Source organism: Apteryx rowi, unplaced genomic scaffold (genome assembly GCF_003343035.1).
Source record: "Apteryx rowi isolate R43461 unplaced genomic scaffold, aptRow1 scaffold_39, whole genome shotgun sequence".
Classification (NCBI taxonomy): domain Eukaryota; kingdom Metazoa; phylum Chordata; class Aves; order Apterygiformes; family Apterygidae; genus Apteryx; species Apteryx rowi.
Window position 1 is genome coordinate 2,909,451 of NW_020450418.1, and position 12,071 is coordinate 2,921,521.

Below are 12,071 nucleotides of genomic sequence, written 5' to 3' on the forward strand. Positions count from 1 at the left end.
GCTCCATTTTATTAAATGTTATGGCAGGTCCATTCATCACGCACGTTCCCCTTCCATTCCAGAGCCAACCTTACATTTATGAAAACGTAAAGCTTTTATGCCCAACAGTTTACTCAGGAAGTTTAGTTAAATGGTTCCTGGTAAAAAGCACCAAACAAAGCTGCCCGTTGCTGCATGGATCGTTGTTCACCGATTGCGTTTCTCCTGCCGTCGTTCATTAGCACTCTGCATCCACAGTGTGTACCGTGACTGCGGCCTGTAGGTGGTGGCTGTGGTGAAGAGTTGGGTGGTGCAACCGATAGTGGTGAAACTTGTGACTCAACAGCGCGGCCGTCTGCGGGGGCGTATCCAGGTCTAAGTCTTCATCGTGGTTTCCGACATCCACCCCGGCCGATAACGGGTCGTTATTGCAGGGAGGATTTTCACTGTCTTCCTGAGGACTCATAGTGCTGTAGCCTAGAAAGTCAAAACGATCGGACTGAGAATCAAGAGCAAGGCTAAAAGGTCGGTGTTGCACAGTGCTGACCCAACCAGCATGCAATCAGAGGCAGTCTGTACTTTACAGAGAATAAACAAGTAGCTGCTTTAATTAAGAGAAAAGGAAAAAAAAAATCCCCTGTAATTTTGAAACAGATGCCCTTTTCCTGCCACGCTCTTTCTTCGGGAGCCTATGGGTCTGTAGTATACCAAACAGCAAAACCAGTTACGCACACAACAGTTCACTATGGAAGAATCGTTAGCGCTGATTTAAAAAACAGAAGATAGCAGAAATTTTGGGGGGTTGGTATCTTTTAAGATATTTACTTGGATTTTACAAACTGACAAGAAATAAGTGGGGTTCACTACCTCCACCTCTCTTCATATCAAACTACAACTTTGCTAGTAAGGATCACCAGCTATTCTGGAAGTAGCAAGACTTCTTCACATCATCTTTTCATATTATATATTATCATAATATTATTTTTTAAATGGAAAAGAATGCTATTTGGGTCTATTTTCAAAAAACAAGCATATATGTTTTTAATACTGGTGAACTTTCCATAAAATTAAAGAAATCTATTGAATCCATGTGGAAGTGTTTTACACAGGTCCATTAAGCCAAATAATACAGACTTTTCCAGCTAAACATGCACACAAAGCATAATTAACTTGAGGCTCTCATTCCTCCAAGATATCTGTTCCTGGGGTTTGAGAAGTTAAAAAAAAATTAAGCGTCTATACCAATAATGAGACATTACATTCATTGGGATATTCTAATGAAAGAACGTCACCAGAAAGTTAGCTAACTGCTAACTGTTGCAAGACAAGATCATGTTTTTGCTAGCAGTTACTGCAAGATTCAGATTTACCACTGGTCAGATCCAGTTTGCACTATTCTAAACAAAACCATGCCTCAATACTTCCAAATGCAAAAATGCAAACAAAATTCTAAAGGAAAAGGACCTTGCATTAATTATGAAAACATGTCTTCCGAGAAGACTTTGGCTAAAAGCTGAAAAAACACCAGTGCTTCTGAGCATCTCAATTTGTTGGGTTTTCAGCCTGAGACACCTAAAACAGGTGTTATAAATATCAGGCTAAGCACCCAAAGTTGGTTCTCACTTTCCACAGCCTTGGGCCTTGTTTCTAGTTGGCAGAGAGGAACCAGGGAATAAAACTTGGACGGCCCTTTGAAGGAGAGGAAATTACAGAAACTAAAAATAGAAGTGTACATTTATGAAGAGGGTGAACAGTTACCCTCATAACCCTGACACGTTGATGAGAAAGATGGTGAGGATTTGTTAGGACTGCAAGGAATGGAGCAAAAGTAGCTTTATCTTAGCCAATCTGCCTCATTGCAGGTGATCTGACCCCAAATCCAGGATAATTCCTCCTAGATCAAGACTGTGCCTCTTTCAGACATCTGTCCATTCACGTTCCAAGGCTTTGGTCTGGAGGTTTTCTGTCCCTGAGCAATTCCATTAGTGCAATCACCATCTTAATAATAGAACAGGTTTGTTACAAGATACACAGCTACCGGGACATGCAGCTAGAGCTGACGTCCGTGGCAGACTGCCTTGTCTAACCTCCTCTTAACTTATGTTAAGCCCTCCTCATGAGTCAGCAGCATGACACCCTTCTAACTGCTCTTAAGATTTAAGACCACCTAGTCTCAGGGCAAGAGAGAGAAATCAGAGTTCCCTGAATCCTGAAAGGGTTATAATAGGGTTAAAAAAAAAAAAGAAAAAAAGAAAATATACATAATTGAATACTCTTCATTGCTATTGACATACACAGATAACGTTGACTGTTTACTTTATTTACTTAAAAGGTGACATAAGATGTCCTCTGTGGTGATGGTATTGACTGAATGTGCAACAGAAAGGCCAAGAAGCATCTGACTCATTGGCCTCTAATCCATGGTTACTTCAGCTCAGCAAATGCAGGCATCCAGCACATATTGGGTATTTTATAAAAAGATGGGCATGTCACGTCTAAGACAAGAGCAGCAGACATGCTGACTTGACTGCGAGGAATTTGCTTTCTCTTGTTAAGTATGAGAGGTCCGTTATCTCGACCAAACGTTTAAATCGATTGTTACGGTTGGCTGTGGAAAAAGGGTCCAGTAAACGTAGTAACGTTTCTGTCGGTCTGAATTCCAGTCCCCCAAGCAAGCTAACAAAACCCAAGAATCAGATGCAGAGCGCCAGGCACTGAGCTGGTGTTACAGCGCTGCTCTTACAAAACCAGCTCAACGCCTGGATAGTATTATCTGCTGAAAGGTGTCAAAACTGTTTAACTGTGAAGCAATAAGGGGCAAAGGTTTTTGTTTTGCTTTTTTGGCAACCTTATCTGCAATGCGCCAGACATCTGAAGGAAACCGAACAGCCGCAATCATTAACCAGGGGTCGGGGCAGCGGTTCAAGGTCTTACCGTGGTCGCTCTCGGTTCCCGAGCGCCCCCAGTACCGGCGTCTGCGTTCGGGGCTGTGGGCGTGCCGCTCTATTACCGCCGCTATAAACCGCGTGTTGCTAACTGGGAGAGAAACAGAAACAGGGCTGGTTTTAAAGAAAGTGCTTTCACTGAGCTGTATCGGCGGGACAGTCCAGTCGCAGGGGAGGAGGCTTTCCGTGAGCTCATTCTTCTCAAATGCTACTTCTTTTACGAAGTAAGACCGTCGAACCACAGAAGGAGGGGTAGAAGTACAGAGGTGGTGTTCAAATGTGGAATAGATCAAGATAACAAACGCATTTATTTCATTTGCTTGGATCGACAGAAGTTAGAGAATTACTGTACCAGTGCTAAAGAAACTGAGGCACTGAATGCCCACGAAGACCAAAACTAAAAAGCACTTGTAGAAGCAGTAGATGCTGGCCACAGAACTCAGACATGCTTGTTTTTCAATCTTTACATCTTGGCACAGTTTCAAATCCTGGGTTTGATTTAATCCTGTTTAGTTAGGGATGAGAGATAGGGATCTGATCTGACTTTGGAGCTCTCCCAAATTTGAGGTACACTGGCTCATCCTGCAGCACAGCAGCATCATATATAAAGTGCCATTTCTGATGAATGGTAGGGAAAAACTACCATCCCAAATCAACGTGGGCAAGATTTACTGACACACTTGCTGAGCTGCCGTGCCAGACCGCGCTCTCCTTTGCCAGGCTGCGCGAAGGGAGGAGCTCTCCACCCCCTGTACTGGCACAAACGCAATTTTAGAACTGCATCAGAGCAATTCCTGGGACTGGTCATGGGGAGGAGGGCGAGGGTGGCATAAGAGACAGACTTCCTCCACACATAATGGAGAATCCTTTAAGCGAAAAATGCAATGTTTCAGCATGAGACTGAAGGTGCGCCCTAAGTTACAATTTAAGTTAAAACACTGTCCAGTCATTTTCTAATCAGCACAGGATTTCCTCACATTTTTCTTCTAGCATATAAGAAAACAAACAGCTCATTTACTCTTAAACTATCACTTTTTACAGAAAAGTGATTTGGTACTTACTGATTCCTCTGTCTTCATGGCTGTCGTCGTCTCTCTCGTCCCTATCGTTTTCCAGGTTCGACATACGCACTGACATTTCTACACACCATTACAAACAGAAAAATGCAACTGTTAAGAGAAAAATTTTGGATCAACTTACTAACGGCCGTCACCCTGGTAATACAGTGGAAGCACTTTGCATTACTGCCTGAAGAGATACGGTTGGAGCTTGGTACGCTCTGTTTCCGAGAGAGATGGGACTAGGAATACTACAAAAATGATACGTGCCATATCCTTGAAAGGAGCTTTAAAGACAGTGAATTGATTCAAAATAAAGGTAAGATAATCAAATATAAAGGCAATTAGGATTGATCACTCTTCTCACCTGCATACCTTTCTCCCAAACACAGTTTTCTCTCTCAGACTTCAACGGTTTTGTTACAAAAACAGCCTCTCATCAGGTCCTTATAATGGCACCCTGACCCCAGAGAGGCTTCTGTGCCCTGCTCTAGTAGCCATAAAAGAAAGGATTTTGCTCTCTTTTTCTGTTTTGATTTATCTGTAATAAATATCCCATGAACATGAGCATCACATGGAACAGAAGTGGGAATATGTAAAAAAAAAAAAAAAAAAAAAAAAAAAAAAAAAAAAAAAAAAAAAAGACACAGCCAAAACAGCCCAAGCAGAGGGGGTGTGAAAACTGTAATACTAACATCATCACCAGTGTTGTGCAGCAAGAAAGGATATGACCAATGTGCTATGACAAGGTCCAGAAAACTGTAAAGCAGGGCTGATCACTTTAGCTCTAGAAAAAACTTCAGCTTCCAGATGGGAAATGTTAAGTTTTTGTGCACATTTGTCAGGAGGCAGCAGGTCTGACAGCACCCAGGAGAGGGCAGTAACACACAAGCATGCTGGACGAGACCTTGCTTTTATAAAGGTTGGAAACGGGAGATAAAATAGGGTAAGGCATTGAGGGGTGAGAAACAAAACCCAGGGAAGACTTCTGATGCTAGATGGAAGTATGTGCGAAGTATCTGCCCATTTTTCTTTTTTAAATTCTCAAGTACTGTTTCTCTCTCAAGAGTTACCAGCTCACCCTGCGCAGCCAAAGGCGACATGTGCTGGTGACTCCTCCGATGTATCTGGTGGCGATATGCATATACTGCTAGGACAAGCACCATAATGCAGCCCATAATGCCTCCAGCCACTGGTCCAACTGGTGCGCTTTTTATCATGTTCAGAGTGATTACCTCATCTCCTAAATCAAAAGGGACAAAACAGAGGGAAAAAAAAATAAACGTTCTGCAGAAAAGTTTACGTTAACATCTCTGAAGACTAGAGAAGGCTTTCTAGGTGCATCAGTGTGCACACAGGAAAGCACGCTTCCAACAGAAATCTTAAGGACAGGAATCTGCAAGAGACACTGGGCTACACGAAGACTTTCAAAAATATAATACCCACAACAATCCTGATGCCATTCCTTTACTGCTTGATGTACTGTTTTAGGATAATTCATGGCTAGCGTAAAAGTTAAACAAGTCACTTGAGGCACGCACTGACATTGAAAGTGTGCGTTACCAAATACAAGCAGCTAAGCGTAGCACCTGTTCAGAAAGCCAGAGTTACCTATTGCTCCCAAGTCATCCACATATGGGCTCTTTGCTCCCACGATGCCACCAAAGCATTCTTTCTGAGGGGCGCAATAGGATTTATCCAGGTGGGTCTTTCCATCACTGTCTACCATACACCACTCACAGTCCAATACACCAAAGCAATCCCTGAAAATTAAAAACAAAGACAGAAAACATTTACTTTCAAGTCCAGCTGCATCTTGAGCAAGCATCTTCCAAGTCTGCTTGTTTTGTTTTGCTTTTTTCTCTATTGCTCGGACTGAGCAAAGGGAGAACTTCCTACTCGTAACTCCGATGAGACATTTCTCAGGATGGTGAGGTCTGAGTAAGGTCCCAACCCTTTTCTGCAATCCTTGGGAAGAAGAGGGAGGTAAGGATTTGGGAATTCTAGTCAGAGCACAGCGTGTTATCACAATCTCCAGTTCCCTGAGACCGCTCATAGCTGGCAAAAAATAGAGAAGCCATTAAGCTGCTCTGTGTAATGCCAGCAGGAAAACAGAGATGCAGGAAACTAGAAACCACCAGGAAGCTATCAAACCTCTAGTGTGCTCCAGGCTCACCACCGTGGAAGTATTCTCTGGTTTGTGTGAACGCTCTGGTCCACATATTCCCCCAGAAGGTAGACAAACACTTCCCTTTTGCTAAAAGGATCGTCTTTTCAACAACAAATCTGTTCTTCCACTTGCACAACCGTCGGTTCTCATATAGTCACAAAGTGTGATGGGAAAGCCATTTGTTTGCTATTAATGGTGTTACGTGACTCAAGCAGGAATACTGAGGTCTTATATTTCTGCACTGCAGCAAAATGGCATCAGTGGTGGGTGTTATAATAGCTCAGTCTGGCAGCGGACTTTTTTCTCCTTTTTTAAACTGCATAAAGAAGAGCTATCTTAATTTAAAGAAACAACATTCCTAATCATTTCAAGAACGCAGTGTATTTTCAGGGATGGAAAACTCCACTTTACCCGCTCTCTGTTCTCTGATTGCACTGAGTATTAATACACTGTGGCAGAGCATCCTGTAGGCTGGGATCAATTGCTGTGAAAGTCATCGGCTCCTGATGAACTTCACAACTAGGATTCCTATATTGGGGCAAAAATTAAAACCTTGGGTTACAAGAAGTAGTCAAAGCACAAGCATCAAAAAAAATTACGTATTACAAAGCAGCTGCTTAATTATGTTAAAAAAAGTACTGTATATTGTATCCTGTATCAGCTGTAAGTTAGCATGAACAAACAATCCGTTTTGTCAGTTCTGTCACACATCAGTTTTGCCATTAAACGGAACATTTGTTCTCACCTGCTTTCCGCATTAGTAAGGTTGCCGGTACATTCATTTACCTCCAGAGGGCACTCGCAAGGGCATTCACATTCATTTTGTTCCATTCTTGAGCGGCAGGAAAAAAAGAAAAAGGAGAAAAAAAAAAACCATAAGCATCACCCATTACCCTCATAACACTAACTCCACAGCCCAGCTGCGTATCGGTGGTTCACCAAGGAGAAAGGTGTTCAGTAACGGTTCTCTTTCCCCTCGGGGAAGGGATTGCTCCTATCCGGCACTGAGACCCCGGACAATACTTTAACAGAGCCTCTCGGATCCAGCCTCATGCCTCTGACACAGTAGCCACCTTGCTAATTCTAAAAAGCAGACAGCAACCCCCAGACAAATCTTATTACAGACTCTGACCTAGACACAAGGCTCCTTTCCAGTGCAACAAACACAGCGATGCTGATACAGTCAAAACCTCATGCAATCAGAGGCCCCCCTCCATGAAAATCCATGTTAATTCACATAAAACAGTGGGTATTAATATGCCAGAGTAAAGGGCCTGATCCACAGATTATTTCCTCTCTGAGGAACTACAGTCATGGTCTTTAACGCTATCCATAGAAAGCATATGAAAATGTCAGGAAGAAACTACCCTGAGTCTTTTATTATACATTAACAGTATAGCCAAGGATTAAAAGGCATTACAAACCATCATGTCCCCTAGGAACAGCATATGTAAAGCAACTACTTTGTTCTCACTTCAGTTCTGCACTGCATAGTTAGCTTACAAAATAATTTTTTTTTTAAATGTACTTTGAAGCAAGAGAGCAGCAGTGCAGGCCTGCAGCAGCCCGCGCGCTTCCCGTCTCCTGCTCACCGGTGGCAGTTGAGGCAGAGCCTGTCCACCATGCTGCAGGCGCAGAAGGCAAGGGAATCGCAGGTCTCATTGACGATCCCCACAAAGGCGTTGGTGCCCGGGATTCGCGTCAGCCGGTATTTGGAACAGTGGCTGCCGTGCACGAGGTTGGTCAGGTCCCCCTAGGGAAAAACAAGTTGCGTCGGAGGGCCTCCTTTTCAGATACGAGCCTGGTAAAACCGTTCAAACTGTTGAGTTTTCCCTATCTTCCGCATCGCCGTTGAGTGAAAAGACTTTGTTGAAGCCAGAAAAACCATGCTTAGCTAGTAAGCATGACATGTGGCAGTGGGGTCCAGTCTGACACGCTGCCGCGAGCGGGTTACGCTCCACTCGAACGCGTCGCTCGCCCCCCTTCCCCGCCGTGCCAGCCAGCTGCACCCTTCCCCGAGAGGCTCCCTCCTGCCTGGGAGGCACCACCAAAACTTGCTGAAAACTTCCTGGCACACGTACTACAAAAATACACCACAGTATTCCACAGCTGCGATCTATTTGGTGGGCAAACTCATTCCTGGTTCTGATTTGCATGACACAATCTTAAGTTTTTGCTCTGTCCTATACAATTTCCTTTATAGTCATATACTTTCCTATTTTGCATTTCAAGCGTGGGGAAAATGTTCAAACCTATCTGACATAAATCAATGCATCATGACATAACTTTCAAATAATTCTGACACTCATTTCCCACCTTCTCCTCCCAGTAATAATGGAAAAGTATTAAAGAATGGCTTCTTCCACAGAGCTTAGGATCTTTTGCATTATTTTACAATGATCTTAAAACGGTGGATCTGTGGCATTGCAATCAGCATCCAGGACACAGATGACAGCCTTTTTTGRTTCAGATCTCCAAGCAAGGCGGAGAACAAGAGGAAGCTTGCACATGACACGCTGGGACCACCGTGCAGCCAGATCTTCAGAAGACTGCGGTCTGACAAATTATACTCTGGATGCTCACATACGTTTGCTCAGTAAATGCATCTGCTCGGCCACCTAGCTAAAAGTTATTAAAGGCCTTTACTGTCCGTATCCCAGGAGGACATGACACGAGTCAGAGTTGGAAACGAGATGTCAGGGGGCTGGATGCAATGCAAAAAATCCCAACCGCTACTGGAAACTTCTCACCTAACGCTAGAGAGCTTCTCTCATTTTTGTGTTCCTGGACTAGGCTTAGCAGGTGGCCAGCTCTCACCTCCGTACCCCCTTGTACGCCAGCTGCCTCCTCATACAAGCACAGTGCGTGCACCCCAGATCACTGATCTCCTGTTTGCGGAGGGCAAACAGAGGCCACCCTGCGCGAAGGGTTGGCCTCGGCGTCATTGCAGCTGGTGCTGGCGAGGATTTGCGTTCCTACCCAAAGAAACTCAACCTAACCAAAGTACATTCAAAAGCAAAAGCAAAACACACGCGCGCTTACCACTAAGCTGGTGTTAAATTTATAAAACCGCTGAACTGTTCTGTCGCTGAAGCTGTTGCAGAGGTTTTTCTTGACGAAGTTTGGGTGGTTCAGAATGTCATTTGCTACCAAAGGCTCCTAAAGGGAGATGCGTAGGATTTTATGCCTTTTAAAACATGCACAAACAGCAACTTGTCTACATTCCTTACTACCTCAGAAATTAAATAAGGCAGGACTAAATCATGGAAAAAGGAGCCAGACCTTGTGTGTAATGTGCTGCTGTTCTACCGGCGCGTGTCCTTTGGGATCGATGAGGGTTGGGTGTGCCACGAGATACCCTCTGTCTTCCATAATAAAGCACCTGCCCCACAACAAAGAAAGCGTACAGCCTCTGATTAGACTTCCTTGGATTTTAGAAAAATATGGTGAAATATAATACGATCCTTACACCTGGAATAAAAATTTTTAAAGGCTTCTATTTAATAAAAAAACCATGACCATTAAACAAGATCATCGGAAAATGTATTTAAAGAATATATCAGTATTTCCCTGAAGCTTTTAAACCTGTTACTGTTACAGCAAGCCTGGACAGACTATCAAGAACGTGAAAATGGAACCAACTAGAAACAAAAAGAAAGGCCAATGGGTTTATTGTCAAGTCTGATTTGGGAAGAGCCAGAAATCAAATATAAACCTTTTGAAGTTAATTACGCTCTAACAGTTTATTAATCTATCCTATTACTAATTAAACAGAGATTTCACACTCTCATTTAATGACCTCCTGCTTTAGAAGCAGCCTTGAATTCAATTTTAACTGAGGGATGATAAATCACCTCTATTTAATTCTCGGTTCTCCCAACCTTTCCTCTCCCCTTTCCAGTTCTTCATTAGTTTCCCGTGTGATTTCAGGGAAATTATATTGTATCTGTGCCCCAGGATCCTCACCTAGAAAACAGTGTGCTGTGAGGTTTTAATCTGTAGTGTTTCGTTCCCCAATGCATTACATGATGCCTCTGTTCTCTGTTTTGGGTTCATTTGCTGGTTATCAGCACCCCAGAATGACTGCAAATAAAAATGCTTTGTGGAGATGCATTAAAAAAAAAAGAAAAAAGCAAAAAAAAAGCCTGGTGAACTGTTAGAATAGATCTCTCCCTACCTGTATACGTTCAAGCAAAGGCTAAAAGCATTAGTTGCGGCTCCTATGTACGGTCTAAAAAAGCATTTAACAATGTGCCTGACATTCCTGGTTTTTGGAATGCAAAGACAGAATAAAGCACCTGACCCCCTTTATTAGGGATAGTTTTTAAACAAGAAAAGCAAAAAACCACTAAAAAACAGAAAAGAACTCCAGACTAAAAACCCTGATACGCCTTTTACACATCATCAAACAAAAAACCCACAAATCAAACAAGAAAAGAAATGGCAGAATAGCAGAAAACCACTTCCCTTCCTAAATTTAAGGTTTAAAAACAAACAAGCAACAAAAATGCCAAAACCATGTTATCAAGTTACTGCATATCCAAACTACAGCCTTTTTTTCACCCTCATGTGACCTCATCTGGTCAAAGAGGAAAAACAGGGAAGAGAAAAAAAAAAAAAAAGGCTGAAGAGATGTATTACTTGAAAGAAAAGCCTTACCTGATTTTGTTCCCTCCATCCTGGTTACAAACCGGTAGCAGGTCCATGAGAACTTTGTAGAAGTATCTCAGGGTAAAATCGATGCCCATCACTGCCACAGAATGTCCTGAAGACATCTGTGCACTGCAAAGAGGAAAAAAAATATATTAATACAGCCACCAAAATGTTTTTGCTTAATTACTCAATTCCCTACTTAATAAAAGGGACTGGGTTCCCTGGCACATAAATGACCAGCTCAAATCCATACCTACCTACTGAAGGACCTAGTTCTCACTGTTCTGGATGGAACAACGCTTGGTTTCTTAAACTGAAGAATGTCCAATGAGACGATTTAGATCCAGCCAGCGCTTATTTTCCATTTAATTCTTATCGACATAAATTAGGATCAAGAATTCCCCGAGCACACACATAAAACGACCTCCTCTGCTTTATCACGTGCCTAGCTCCTCCAGCACCGGCCCCGGCCCCGGCCCCGGCCCCGGGCGGCAGCAGCCTCCCGCAGAGCCACGGAGCTGCAGCGACCTGAATCCCTGCAGCCTTTACGGACTCGGGGGCTTCGGGTTTTCAGCGCTTTTGCAGCTCTTCCTGCTCACCCCCGACAGCTGGGAAACAAATACAAAGCTGCTATAGAGATTTTGTTAAATCTCAGTTCGCTAAGGGTTTTTTTTTGTTGTTCTTTGGAGAGACCAACACACGCATTTTTATTTCTAATCCAAAGCCCGTGTCTGTACTATCAGTACGGCTCAGATCTTCCAAGTGTAATCTTCCCTCACGCAGCGAGAAGTCACTCCCCACCGGTCATAACTAGTGTTTAGTCCCTTCCCTGGAACAGAAGTATCGGTGTAGGATGCAAAAGCTAGGAGAAAGCACCATTTTTCACTTGGTCATTAATATTCTCTGCAGTTTTTTCCCCCACAAGTGAACTCCTCTGCGGATAACAGAACTCCTTCTAGGTGTAGGATCGAGCCTATGAATTTTAGTCAGCTGGAAAAAAAAAGCACAGACCTCGACACGAGGCTGCCTTGCGTTGGGCAGCCACCCGGCACCCAGGCCCTGCTTAACTAGAACTGGCCCGAACGCTCCCGTGGGCAAAGCACGTCCTCCCGACAGATCCCTCGCCTGCACGGCTAGCGGGACTTCAGCACGACTAATACGGCGATTAACCCGACCGCTGCCAGCCGAGTGACATTTAAAACCCTGTCGCATAACAAGCATTCGGATTCAGTACATTCCCCCAGCGTAGGGCAACCAAAAAATAAC

General features: G+C 43.5%; 1 protein-coding gene across 1 annotated transcript in view; it reads right to left on the reverse strand.

Moving 5' to 3' along the window:
• Window positions 1–217: 217 nt before the first annotated feature.
• The window catches only part of CACHD1 (cache domain containing 1), a 32,953-nt gene continuing 21,099 nt past the window's right edge, over window positions 218–12,071 (reverse strand). Inside the window, exons 11-21 of the mRNA XM_026074558.1 lie at window positions 10,812–10,934; window positions 9,435–9,534; window positions 9,195–9,311; window positions 7,745–7,905; window positions 6,898–6,984; window positions 6,564–6,680; window positions 5,594–5,745; window positions 5,064–5,225; window positions 3,986–4,063; window positions 2,914–3,015; window positions 218–456 (exon numbers count right to left, since the gene is read on the reverse strand). Of these exons, the coding sequence (XP_025930343.1) occupies window positions 218–456; window positions 2,914–3,015; window positions 3,986–4,063; window positions 5,064–5,225; window positions 5,594–5,745; window positions 6,564–6,680; window positions 6,898–6,984; window positions 7,745–7,905; window positions 9,195–9,311; window positions 9,435–9,534; window positions 10,812–10,934 (1,438 nt within the window). The remainder of the gene's footprint in view (window positions 457–2,913; window positions 3,016–3,985; window positions 4,064–5,063; window positions 5,226–5,593; window positions 5,746–6,563; window positions 6,681–6,897; window positions 6,985–7,744; window positions 7,906–9,194; window positions 9,312–9,434; window positions 9,535–10,811; window positions 10,935–12,071) is intronic.